This window comes from Haliotis rufescens, unplaced genomic scaffold (assembly GCF_023055435.1).
Source record: "Haliotis rufescens isolate VD_foot unplaced genomic scaffold, xgHalRufe1.0.p SCAF_32, whole genome shotgun sequence".
NCBI classification, from domain to species: Eukaryota; Metazoa; Mollusca; class Gastropoda; order Lepetellida; family Haliotidae; genus Haliotis; species Haliotis rufescens.
This window is the reverse complement of record NW_025964024.1, coordinates 5,175,854-5,189,737: the sequence shown is the minus strand read 5'-3', so window position 1 is coordinate 5,189,737 and position 13,884 is coordinate 5,175,854. Positions and strand designations below refer to the sequence as shown.

Here is a 13,884-nt window from a genome sequence, read left to right as displayed (position 1 = left end):
AAAAGAAAACGATAATTACATTACTTTTTACAACTGTCATTAACTTACAGTTATCATATAATATTTAACAAATACAAATTTAAGAAATGAATAATGTTTCAGAAATCTCGTACCTACGTTATATTTTAAAGGGGATGTTGTTTGACAAAAGCAGGTGCCCGTTTTCACAACGAGGCTTTGACGCTTGATATAATGCAGTTATTATCTCAGATTGTTTGTATTTGAAGTATTTGACAGTTATATGCAATTTTTTACCGTTAGTATGAATAAGTGTGTTTGAACTTTGAAACAGGACCTCAGCATATACCTCACATATTCGCATCCTTTCGGAGAAGCCAAAATTTCCCGCCTTATTTCATCTTACACTGAGGCGGAATGGCGGACGCTAGCGACGGACATGTGCAAGGAGATGAGACGGTAAGTATTCCAATGCATCCTGCAGATATAATCATTAGATTGATGTAGTGCTAAACAGAACTGCATATAATTATAGGCGGGTAACTTAAACTTGTTAAATGTAAGTGATGTTTGATATTTTGCTGTTGAGCAAGACCGTCCATTTCTATCACACCGCGGTTATTTCCCTTAGGTTAATTCCGCGGTTAGATCGCACTGGCCAATTATAGATGAAATCAATGATAAGAGGATCTTTACGCTGTGTTTGGTGTTTATAGGTTTAGGAAGGAAGTTTATAAGGAATTCCTTTCCCCAATTAATACATATTGTATTGTTTGCATGTTTTATATAACTCACAATGTCCTGTTAAGTTTTCAAATTAATTTAGAGGTGAGGTGACTTTTATTTGCATTATTATTTATATCAATATTAATTATCAGGAAGGGTAACAAAAAAGCCAGTTCTGTATGTTTGCTAAACAACACTGCTTTTTTTACACGAACCACTAACCCCAAGTAGTCAGTTTTGGAGCATCACCTCTTTTTCATCACTAAGGTAAAATCCTGACAAAAAGATATTTGGGCTTTATGCAATATGAAACATTTTTGTTGGCTTCATCATCCAATCTTATGATGTTGGTAATGGTAACATTACCAATATTGTGTTAAAGGGGCACTGATCTAACGCAATTCCCCGGGACTGGTTGTTGCCTTTGTTATTGTTTTTTCCCAGTGAATACCCGGATGTAAAGCAGAAATCTAGACTAGTTCGCGACCTCTGCTGCGCCATTCGTAAGCGCATTAGTCACTTTTATGGGTAGTAATAAGGGCGTATGGTCACATTGATCAAAAAAATGAAATACAGTTTTCGAGATAATAAGGAAATGTAGGTATCTTTGTGAGTAGCATCGGTAATGGTGACGAAGTTTTGATAAGTCACTTGCTTGGTAATTTTGCGATTTTCGTTTACACTATTTTGACTTGCAACACAAAGTATATATTTCACCTGAGCATATGCTTTTTTAAAGTGTGTATATTTTTTTACTGTCAAATGTGTAACAAATTAATTAAACGTCTAAATATTCAGTTGTTTTACAAAGTGACTGAAAAACATTTCCATCTGTATTGTTATGACAACGAATTCCAGACATTTTGATGTTTAATGTCATCACCGAGAGACTGAAAATGTAACGTTGAAAAGTACATTTCTAAGTTGTTTGGCTTTTAATCCTACATAATAATCTGTTGTGATGTTTGTAGGCCCTTTTGATCGTCTTGATCAATCTGGACAGATTTTTTAGTCAAAATGACTGAAATATTTACACATTTTATAAATTGCCTGAGAGAATCACATTTTACAAATTGACGGTAATATATACACGCTTACAAAGGAAAAGACGTGTGACAACAACGTCTATCGCACATTGTAGAATTTCCCAACCAAGACGTAGAGAAACAAGAACGAATCGGTTCAAATGAAGGAAAACAAAATGCAGATATCATAATTTCCACTTACCAAATTTATGTGTATAAGTTTTAGGCAGCTTCCTTGTTCGAGGAATGTATCCGTGAATATCCACACAAAGGAACAATATCCCACTCGTCTGCAGCTGTACAAAGAAACTTATTCGATGTCACGTGTCTCAGTAACAATCAAATATTTTAAAAGATATATATCGTTTCGGGATATTATAACCCGTGTTCGTTTCTCAACTGATCGCTTGGATTGTTTCAGGTGTTTTACATAGGTGTCAAGTCTCAATGGTCGGCTGACGTGACAACTATTTTCATAGCGTCCACGGTTCCTAAAAATTCCATTGAGTGATAGATAACAATGATCAATCAACTTCGCGCCATGATATGAGTGTATTCCCTTTGTTTTAGTAAACCAAAGACGTATATGTATATACGTCCGTGAGTAAACCCAGACATGTAAACACTCACTCTTGACATATCCACTGTGCAAGATAACAGTGATTAATCAATCAACGTATTTTCTGTTAATCCTTTGATGACTAGGAACGATCCGTTGATTTACATAAAAAAGTAAATCAACTGTTCATTCATCTCTTGCTGGGCTGCCACGTGCATATTACATAACACACATTTCACCTCACTTCAAACCTGGATTTAGATTGAATAATTACCCCAGACACAATAAATGCCAAATGGGAACCTTTGTCAGGTAATATAAGTGGTGCTACCACTAATTGTACCTGTAATAAATTCATTAACTGAGCATCAAGTGAATGACGACAAATACACAAGTGTAGGGTTATACGAGAAAACGTGGATGACAACAAGGGAGTAGTAATCGTATTATCGACGCAAGCCGAAATCCGAAAATGCTTTCACTGCATGGATACTGTTTTTAGTATTAAACTATAACCATCTGGGGTATTTCCAAATGACGACATCCGATGAGCTCCCTTGTTCTTTTTGTCTGTTTGTTTAGGCTGAAGAAATGAATTAACATGCGCCCTTTGTCGAAATCTTTATAGATCACAGTTAGCCAATCAGTGTTCAAAAATGCGTAAAACAAATATTGCCTCCAGCCTCCAAGTTTATTTAGCTGTCTTTGCAGACGGTACCCCAGTCTCTGGTCACGCTCAGTTGCGTTGCGTATCATCCGGGTACTCACGGGGGAAAAACAATAACAAAGGCAACAACCAGTCCGTTAGATCAGTGCCCCTTTAAGTTGTGTTATATAAATACGCATATAACATGGGAAGATTTTGAGCTATTGACACCATCCATGTGAAATTTCAAGGATGTGGTTTAGAAAAAGTTATATTATTTTGCATTGAAAAGAAATTCGTATCATAGTCCATATTTTCGGGACCCGTGAAGATCCGGGGTAGAATAGGTCTTCAGCAACATATGAAAAGCCGACTATGCTTGTAGTAAGAGGCGACTAACGGAATCGGGTGGTCAGTCTCACTGACTTGGTTGATGCATGTCATTGTATCTCAATGACATGGATCGATGCTCATGATGTCAATCACTGGACTGTCTGGTCCAGACTCTATTATTTTCAGACCGCCGTCATATAGGCCTAGCTGGAATATTGCTGAGTGCGGCGGACTATCCAGTTTCAATCCCTTGAAACAACACACCACATCAAAGGATTTTACCCTGGACCCCCAAAGTACCCCACCCCATTACTACACCTTCCTTGTATTTAATTGGTCTCTCTTCCGTTCACCCACTGGCTTCCTTGTTATATTGATATCTTTGTGTAAACATACCAGCATGTGTATGTATTAACTCACGTTTTTTGCAGTAGGCTAATCTCCGGATGAAGATGCAAGAAGTAGCACTGAAACTTCTTACAAAGAATACAAGAAATTGTTATCTATAAACCCTTCATGTCTTCCCATTAGATTTATTTACAACTGGAAACAGTTTTTTTAACAGATCTGCTTCAAACTCATTTCTTTTATAATTACACTGTCTAATATTTATATTCCAAAAAGTATTTTTCATTATCATGATGACACATGCAAATGACAGGCCCATAAAATGATCGTTTTTCTCACAACGTTTGTGAATTTTATTGTGGAAAAATTATAACTTCCAGTTAATGTACATACATAAACCTAAACATTTACATATATGTAGTTTAAAGAAAATGACCAGGCTTCACAGCTTGTGGCTTGAATATTTATACATAAGAAGGGTATGATGCCTTGTAAAAGTTGTTGACATTGCTCTTTTATGTCAGGGCTCGAAACATTTTAATGTTTCCTTTCTGAGGTTATTTTTAACTGTTCCTTTCTGAAGTCACGTTTTAAAGAAATCCCAAGTCCAGACTTTGAATCTGATAGTTGCGGATATTAATGGCAGACAATACAAAATAAATCAGTCACTGCCATCTACCATCAACCATGCATCTTACAGTCATACTATTTTAGAGAAAAATTCCTGTATACTGTTTCGTAATCAAATCATCCTTTTTTTGTCTTCGATTAAAAACTCGTACATCAACCATTGTACATGTTGTACTCACAGTAGCATTCTCTGTCACTTTTTTACATTTCTGTGAGCACGTAATAATGGAAATACCATGTCAACAAATCAGCCCTGAAGTACACAATATAATCTTTTAATTACACTCAGGTTATAATAAGTGTTCATTGTATATCTGGACTTGTGTTTGTAATCTAAAATTTAATTCAATATTGTTTACATTCGTTTTGGCGAAATCGTGTGTGAAGTGATCGGTAGATAGAACAACTGACCATTATTTACAGCAACCACGGCCAGATTTACAGCAATGTGAGTGCCTCGATGGTGACTGGTCTAATTGTTCCTTACATAAAAAATATCCGCAATAGCGACCAGCTGTACTAAAGTGCTAGGTCTGTGGTTATTGTTATTTTAGATATACATGTATACGGTAGAAGCTGCAGCCCAATATTGGAAAATATTATCCATGATAAAATAATATTTTCAGATACTTTTTTTCCGATCATTGTGTCCAAATTTGTATTATTGGGTAATTTTTAACCGATTCACTGGTAGATTAAGAGAAAACGTGTGTACAGATAACTGCTGTTTCTGGCTTAGTTTACGAGAAAAATACACACGTAATCTTAGTCTCTGTATGTAAAACAATGCCTAGCAGAACAGGAGATACAATTTAGACGGTGTAACGCCATGTCTAGTAATGTTTTATCTCAAATTTCAAATTTGTTCTGACTAAGTTTATCATTACCCGTTCATTTACCTGAATTCGCTGATGGAATACAATGTAATCTTTTTCTGCACATAATTAATACTCGAAAAAACATCTCCCCCAAATACTGAATTCTGTAAACATAATTATTGAAAACGATAAGAGATCAATTGATATGACTGAATTATGTACTCGCCCGCTAGGATGAGCGTTTCTTCACTGATCTCACACCCTGCACATGCTGCCACTCATCAATATGAGTGGACGAAAAATGTCAGTTTGACCCAGACTTTGTCGAAGGAGACTGCACTTCATGGTTGGTTTAAAAATATTTATACCAAAAATAATTTTGAAACTGGGTTGGCAAACAAGCCGCCAGATTTTTTAATGCATCTCCAGAAAACATAATACCATGGTAGGTAATGGCATGGTGATTTGGGTTTGTAGAAAAAGTAATATGCTCTCTTATCAACATTTAGGCATTTTATTGAAATAAACATAATATATATCAGAAGTCAAAATAGTGTCACCCATCATGGTCTGTGAAATGTGTAAACATTTAAATTAAATCGGCCAGTTTCAGCAATTAAGTTATGGACTGATTAGACAATTCATATTCATTTGCAGACTTGTAGCAGAGCTCCAGATAAGCTGCGTATCTGCGTGAAATACGCATCAGAAATGCAGAAATATGCAGTAAAATAAAATCCAAGCGTATCAAATACGCAAAGAACATTACATTATTTTTTAGTTCTATAAAGCTCTCGAACCCACACGACACCAGTTTGCAGCGACTAGATAGTGTTTTTAAATATTTAACTTAAATACCCACGTGTAAAAACTAGTGGGTAACAGAAATTTGAATACCCAGATAGAATTACTGATACCCAATGATTTTAAAATGCATGGGTAAAATACCCACAACACCAAAAGCTTATCTGGAGCTCTGCTTGTAGAATTTCAATACAGAGTGTAAGTTATACCCCTTAATAAAATAATAACTGGTGCTCCTTACATTACCATAATTGGGACATACAAGGGGATAATGTTTGGTATCCTCATTAGGCGACTCACAAGAACATGAAGCGTCATCCGAAATAGATCTATTCTTCTTTTGCAGTTATGTGAGTCTGTCATTTCATCCGTCAATCATGACCAGTGCTCTAAAGTTATTATGAATACTTACTGTACAATACACCACACCATCCCATTACTTTACAGAGCCCTCATATTGCCTGTAAGGACCCTTTAAATTAATTATGTGGGGTCCCTTTCAGCCCCATTTTTGAAAGTCATGGTAAATCCCTTATTCTTGTTATAATTGTACACTTGTGTGTGATTCGTCGATGTTGTTAATGTCAGTAGTTTTAAATGAACTTTGCGTGTATACACTAATAGATTAATAATTCTTTCCTCAGATTTCAAGTCCAGCACATGATGAGAAAGAGGTTAGCCCAGTAAATATTGATGAACCATCTGAAGTCATGGAACTTAACAATGGTACAGGGAATGGGCCTACGACTCCAGCAGAACCAATGGAGGCAGACAGCGCTGAAGCCAGCCCAGCCATAGCAGATGAGGAACAGGAGCCGCCTGGGAGTCCAGGATCTCCCCGCGTAGCCACGCCAAGAGAGGAGGATATGGAGGCTGAAGGTGATCTGAGTGAAGCCCAAAATGAAAATGAAGAAGGTGGAGACAGAACCTCTGACAAAGTACTGGATGAAGCGGAGGAGCAGGACAATTTGAACGGAACTGAAGATCCTAAAGCCTCTGCAGAAGAAGAAGATGAAGTGGTTCAGATTGAGGTCCCTGAGAAGCGAGCACAAGAGGAATCAAAAGAAGATGCAGAACCAGCTGATGATGACCTCAGTCAACAAGATGAGGACCGTCTGCTGGGAGATGACGATGATGACCAGAAAGGAGAAGATGCAGAGATTCTGTCAGAAGGTGAAGGAGGCGGAGTGATCACTGAAAAGGGTCCAAAGACTCCTGCTACCCCTCTTCAGGATGAGATGAAAGAGACTTCTGCAGATGCTCCCGACTTAGAAGCAGAAGCTCCTGAACTGGAAGAAGAAGCTCCTATCCTTGAACCAGAAGAACCAACAGATCAGAATGCTACCTCAGCAGAGAATTCCCAGGATGCAGATGAGAATTCAGAACCGGAGTCTGATGCAAATAGAGGAGGTAAGGGGTTAGGAACAACAGAGGCTATGGAGGTAGATGATGCCAGCAATACAGAGACTGACAAGGGGGGACTGGAAACAATATCGGAGGAGGCAGAAGAGACTAATGAAGATTCTAGGGACATGGTAGACCAAGAGACTAGTAACCAGTCAGGTTCTGAAGCAGCTGATAAAGTTGGAAGTGAAAAGTCACCGGAACCACCTGTGTTAGATCCAGAGACCTCCATTGATTCTGGGAAAAAGGGAGATAGTGACATCGAGATTGTTGATGGCACGGATTCTACAAAAGAAGGCAACACAGACAAAGATGGACAGAAGACAGACTCCAAAGATGATGAAGACGAGAGCAAAGGTGAAAAGTCTGCAGATGCATCTAAGATGGGCAAGAAAAACATGGAAGATGACGATGATGACGTGATGGTGATTGAAGATGAGAAAACAGAACCCGAGGCTATTGTATTGGATGATGATGAGGATGAGGGTGGTGTTGCAGAGAAGTCCAAGGGTAAAGGGAAAGACAGTTCATCCTTGGCCACCATGGACTCCTCTAATGATATGGGATTGCAGATATCCTCTGTGACGAGTGGAGCAGACGTCAGCGGCCTCCACATTGCATCAGTCTCGGGAGGCGGGGAGCCACAGGACAAGGAAAGTGCTGCTAAGACTGTGAGTGCTTTAAATTATGTGTTATCAAGCCTGAAATTCAACTGAACCCATATTCTTATGAGTCATAATTAAGAAACACATCACCTACTCATCCAAGACAAGGTTTGAAATGTCTAACCGCAAGGATGAGTATAAAAAAGTCTTAATCATGTCAATTTAGAAATTTGTACACACCTTGTTACTGGGCCATTTTAAGTTTGGTCCAAAATTAACAGGGCAGTATTTTCCAGCTATTATAAATTTGACCTCATTTTTCTGTCAAGTTATTGACTTGAGAGAGAAATGAATTTCTTAATTCAAATTTGCAAATGTCATATTCACTATATGATAAGTGCTTGAAGCTAACACATAACAGTTTAGGTCCTTTGTGCACTGAAATGCACCATCTGAATTAAGTTAGCATGAAAAGTAACTAGTATTACCCATCCCTACAGGGTGTATGTTAACTAGCTGTAGTTATGTTGCCCATGTTTAACAAAGGATCTAAAAGCTATGGTAGTATACTGTTGGTGTGTATCTTAAATGGTGTTCTTTTCTGGGACATCCTCCAGAGTGCTAAGGAAGGTCAGAAGACAGCTCCAGACTCCATGAAGACCAGGATAAAACAGGAGCGGACAACTCCTCCCCCTGCAGCATCAGGTATGACAGCTCTGTGGCACTAGCGTTGTTTTCAATAGATTTATTATGTGAACCTTTGTTAACTGAGTGTACTGAAGTGAATTGAATTTTACTAGACATGGTTTTGGACTAGTGGCTAGTAGGGCGGGACAGGTAACTTGGGTACTCGGGTCTGATGGTACCTGTGGAGCCCTCACTAATGTCCCCCGCTGTGATATTGCTGGAATATTGCTAAAGGTGGCGTAAAACCATACTCACTCAATCATTCAGTAACCTAGAATAAACATAACAAGAGTGCTGTGCAGTATTTTAATCAAGTAGGGTGAAGATTATTCTCTGGATTTAAGTTGTCGAAAAGGATAATAGAAGTGGAACAATTGTATGAATGCGTTTCAATTCCTCAGGGAGCCCTGCGGCAGGGAAGACGTCAGTTGCAGCGGCCACGCCTAGCTCAGGCGGGAAGAAGTCAAAGATGCAGTCCTGTATCGTGTGTGGCAAGGTAATGTGATTGTAGATGTTCCATAGACTGGAGTAAAGCTGTTAACAATAAGTCCATTTTGTACTTATGAGTGAATGCTCATGGCACTACATTTTTATGTCCCCGAGCAATGGATCAGTGTGCAGTCGATTTTCATTCTCCGTTCCCTGGGGAGTATACAACCCAAGATGCCAGAGAGGTGCAAGGAAGTTGATAGTCATACCACATCTTCCTAATGGGTGAACAGAGGCATATCATGAACAAAGTCAGTTGCCTTAGTGTTGGGTCCCTGTGGGGATTCCTGTTTAGAACAGGTCCACAGGAACATAAGCTGATTGGATCAGGTCGTCAGGTTTGATGACTGGGTTGATAGCATGTCTTCATATCCATGAAGATCCAGGGTATATAAGGTCTTCAGCTACCAATTCTTGCCATAAAAGGCGACTATGCTTGTTGCTATAGGCGACTAACGGGATCGGGTCGCCAGACTCGCTGATTTGGTTGATGCAGGTCATCATATCCCAATTGTGTGGTCGATGCTCATGATGTCAATCACTAGATTGTCAGGTCCAGACTCAATTATTTACAGACCGGCATCATATAGCTGGAATATTGCTCAATGTTGCAACAAACAAACACCCTGACGGTGTGGATCGCTGTTCATAATATCAGTCACTGGTTCAGTCTCGAATATTTACCTCTGTCAATTAGCTGAAATAATGAAGTGCTACGTTAAACCACAAGCAAATTAAGCTAAGCAAACACAAATTTATCTTGGCATTAGCTGTCAATACCATGACAGGAATTAATAGGATAATGATGATATAAATGTGTACATTGTGTTCCACGAGCACATTCTCATCCTACTCATACGATCTTTTACTCGTAACTATGGATCATGTAACATTCAATTAGATCTGCCTCCGTGATCTAGTGGGAGAGCTGAAGGTTGGGGTTTTGATCCCCAGCCATGTCATACCATGTACTTGTTTACCCTTCCTGACGCTCGGAATTAAATGGCTAATACAGGGACTGGTCGGATCAGTCAGTATACTGTGTCTTGAGTAGGGCATTCATGTTATACTGCAGCATGGTATCTCAGTGGGCTAGCACTATAAAATCAGCATTAGTCCCCACTAGTACAAGCAGCCGCACGCACGCGCACATGCATGCATGCCACTTTATAAGTGCAATTATCTTGAATGAAACATTAAACCCCTTGTCACTTCACCACCTCACATTGGACTGTCTGGTCCAGACTCAATTTTTTACAGACCGCCGTCATATAGCTGGAATATTGCTGAGTGCGGCGTTAAACAACAAACAAACAAACAAAACACTTCACCACCTCACATTGAAATTGCATCTCAGCTCCCTGATTATATAAGCTGTGGGATCAATGATAACCAGTTGCCAAATCTTGTTGCAGGTTGGTCGATGCAAGTACAACATCGTCCGTAACGGAGACATCAAACATCTGTGCGACGACACCTGTTTCCGCAAGTTCCGGGCAAACCCAACAATGTTCTTGAAGAACACGTCCTCCACCCAACAGAAGTCCCCTGGCCAACCGACAACAAGGTCTCAAACAGGCTCCTTGAAACAAACTGCCAAATCTTCCAACAGCCAATCAGAATACAAGACCTGCACAGTGTGTCAGCTGATGAACATCAACACCCAGAAACCGTTTGTACAATGGATGAATGTTGACTTCTGCAGCAAGGTCTGTTTGGCCAAGTACCAGAGTAACCTCAACTCTTCCTGTTCTTACTGCACATCTTTTGTGGCACCTGAGTTCCGGCCTCTCTTCTGCCTACAGGTCGGCACCGATTTTAAAACGTTCTGTTCGGCAAAGTGTAGCAATGAGTACAAGAAGAGACTGCGTCTGTGTGCATTTTGCCAAAAGGATCTAGCCACTGTCAGTGATTCATTTTGTGCACCGGTTGATGCAAACAAGTTCCTTGACTTCTGCAGTAAAAATTGTTTGAAGAAATATGAGGAAAAAACTAGTGATGTTGAGATAATCGGTGTGGAGAGCACGGGTAAGAAGGGTGGTGGGCAATCCAATAGATGTGCTGTGTGTGCCAAGGGTGGGCAGATGAAGCATAACATCAAACTAAATGGTGTGATGAACCGGCTGTGTAGTGATCCCTGTTTGTCAGCCTTCCAGTATGCCAACAAGCTTGCAATGAACACATGTGACAACTGTGGGGGCCTCTGTCCAACGGAAGATGTCGTCTCCCATTTCATCCAGTTCGAGGGCCAACAGAAGCGATTTTGTAAAGATGCTTGTGTGAACTTTTTCCGGTCTAAACACAAAAAGATCGTCGCGTGTGGATGGTGTGGGACTAAGAAAGTGAACTTTGACATGATCGAACGTGTTGATTCCAACAATAAGTATCAGTTGTTCTGCTCTCTCAACTGCCTGTCCCTGTATCGAGTGAACCTGCAAGCTAAGTCGAACCAAGCGGTGACGTGTGACCACTGTCACAAGTACGTCCCGGCCCAGTACCACCTGACCATGAGCGACGCCTCGGTGCGCAACTTCTGTTCTTATAACTGTGTCATGTCCTTCCAGTCACAGTTCAGTGCCAATTCGAAGAATTCCTCACAGCCAACCATTCATTCCCAGCAGAGGGTTCAACTACAAAACAAGCCTAATACACGAGGTATCTATGTCTTCTCTGCTGCACAGGGTTAGAACAAAGCTCAAAAGTTTGACTAACACTGGTAAAGATAAAATGCCCTAATAATGATAAATCAATGGAGATGTGGAAATTAAATTGGCCCGCATGAATTTGTGCTATCCCTGGGCTAGTGTTATGTTCTGTCCCTGCCTGTATCCAGTTGCTCCTATTTTGTTCTCCGCTGTGATGCATTGTCAGCTTCTAAGAAAAAATGTCTATGAAACAAAGGTTGCATTACAGTTGATATGTCATTTATGAACTGAGGCAGAGCTACAGATAAGCAGCGTATTTGCGTAAAATACCCCCAAAAAATATTCAAAACCCAATTACTTTCAATTTACTTGCGTACTGAAACGCATGCATTTAATGAAAAACTCAGATTATAAAAACAGCACACGTAAATACCCAATGAAGATTTTTCAGCATGTGTACAAAGGAGCTAATTTCCGAAACACAATTAGGAGCTAATTTACTTTCCAAGTCAAGCCTATATATTTAGAACAGTTATCATAGTTCTATACATCTAAAACATTATTTCATTTTTTAAATCTGAAAATGTTCACTCATTTGGGGAAAAATCCAATAGAGTTATGAATAGATGAGTGAAAAAATATTGGTTACCCAATGAAAAATGTAATAACCCAATTAAAATAGAAACCCTAGAGCATGTAGAGGAAAAATTCAATTGCTCAAAAAGTTATCTGGAGCTCTGCTCACTGAGGGAGGGCAGGGTTAGGCTAGTGGGAAGTCCTAGTACCATGAGTACAATTCACCACACTCATTGTGTGAAGCCCCTTGTGTATTCATCCATTATACTGTTACCACAGCAGAGGTGAATTCTAGATTTTTGAAATATGGGGATCCTGCTAGCCTGAACTATCCAAGTTAACGAAGTGCGCATAGACACGTGATAGGTTGACAGTATATTTGACACTCAAGATGTCTGACAAAGGGGTTTAAGTACCCCTTCACTCCCTTGGTGTTCAGCCATTGTGCAATAGGGCACACCAAGAGTGGGCGTTATAGAGCGATATTCACTCTCTAAACTGGAGAAGTGAAAAATCACTGATCGGTGTTTTGAGAAAGGATAAATGTGCTTTATCTCACCTATAAACCATCTAAATGCAGGAAATAGCAGGAAAAAATACGAAAACTTTTAGATACCTCATAGTGTAACAATACAGTGTGTCATGGTATAAAAGGAATGCAATCAAAGCACAGAGAGAAGAAACACGTGCAGCATAGACAAAACTAAGTCATGGCATCTAAAATTAAATGTTCTTTCACTCCACCCCACCCCGGTGGCTCAGTGGGAAACAGTGGGTTACAAAACTTAACATGATATGTGAGGTTGCAGGTTCGATTCCCGTCATCCGTTATGAAAAAGTTTCATTTCATGTCTTTGATTTTTTAACATTGGACGTTTGCAGTCCATAATTCCATCTGCTACTCCAATCATACGGTCTTACTTGCAAGAAGTAAAACTCCCAAGATGTTACTACGAGATAGAAAGATACCTACAATACAATAGTCAAAAGTGGCCGTAGGTTTATGAGGTGAAATACCTGAGATGTGTTGATATTTTACGCTGCGTCTTTGTTTCCAGCCTCCAGCAGTAATGCTACGTCCCCGGGACAAGGCCAGTCCAACTCCTTCCCTGTCATCTCCAATGTTGTGTCCCTTGCACCACAAGGTAAGGACATGGTCTTGAACGCTTTGTGTTACTCAAGATTCACATAATGCCCTGCCTTTCTTCACACCACATTGATTGGTTCTTGTTTCACTTCTATCAGATAATCAACCTGTGAAATTACTGAAATAGTCAGATTAATTTTATTGTTGTTGTTGTTGTTCAACGCCACACTCAGCAATATTTAACGAGTTATTTATGTAAAACAACTAGATTTTGGAAGAAGACAGATAGTCCTGATGGATTTTCACTCGTCCCGAACTAGTTGCCGTGTCTCGCCCAGTGCATGACGACAGTCTGTCAATAAACAAATCTGAACCAGAGAGTTTATTCAGAATACTGAGTGGCCTTAGACACATTGTATACAAATTGTATACATTGTATACCCTACAGATTCAATCTTATAAAATCAGATATTAGTCATGTGTCATGAGAACCCATGAAGATCCCGGGGTAGGATAGGTCTTCAGCAACCCATGCTTGCCATAA

General features: G+C 39.6%; 1 protein-coding gene across 2 annotated transcripts in view; it reads left to right on the top strand.

The window, feature by feature from the left end:
- Positions 1-145: 145 nt before the first annotated feature.
- Positions 146-13,884, top strand: part of LOC124147679 (zinc finger MYM-type protein 4-like) — a 36,183-nt gene continuing 22,444 nt past the window's right edge. The window contains exons 1-6 of one of the 2 annotated variants that reach the window (XM_048380694.1): positions 146-417; positions 6,492-7,922; positions 8,474-8,561; positions 8,945-9,039; positions 10,448-11,687; positions 13,312-13,398. In XM_048380694.1, the coding sequence (XP_048236651.1) occupies positions 376-417; positions 6,492-7,922; positions 8,474-8,561; positions 8,945-9,039; positions 10,448-11,687; positions 13,312-13,398 (2,983 nt within the window). In that variant the 5' untranslated portion in view covers positions 146-375. The remainder of the gene's footprint in view (positions 418-6,491; positions 7,923-8,473; positions 8,562-8,944; positions 9,040-10,447; positions 11,688-13,311; positions 13,399-13,884) is intronic. The other variant, XM_046518399.2, reaches the window with a different exon arrangement.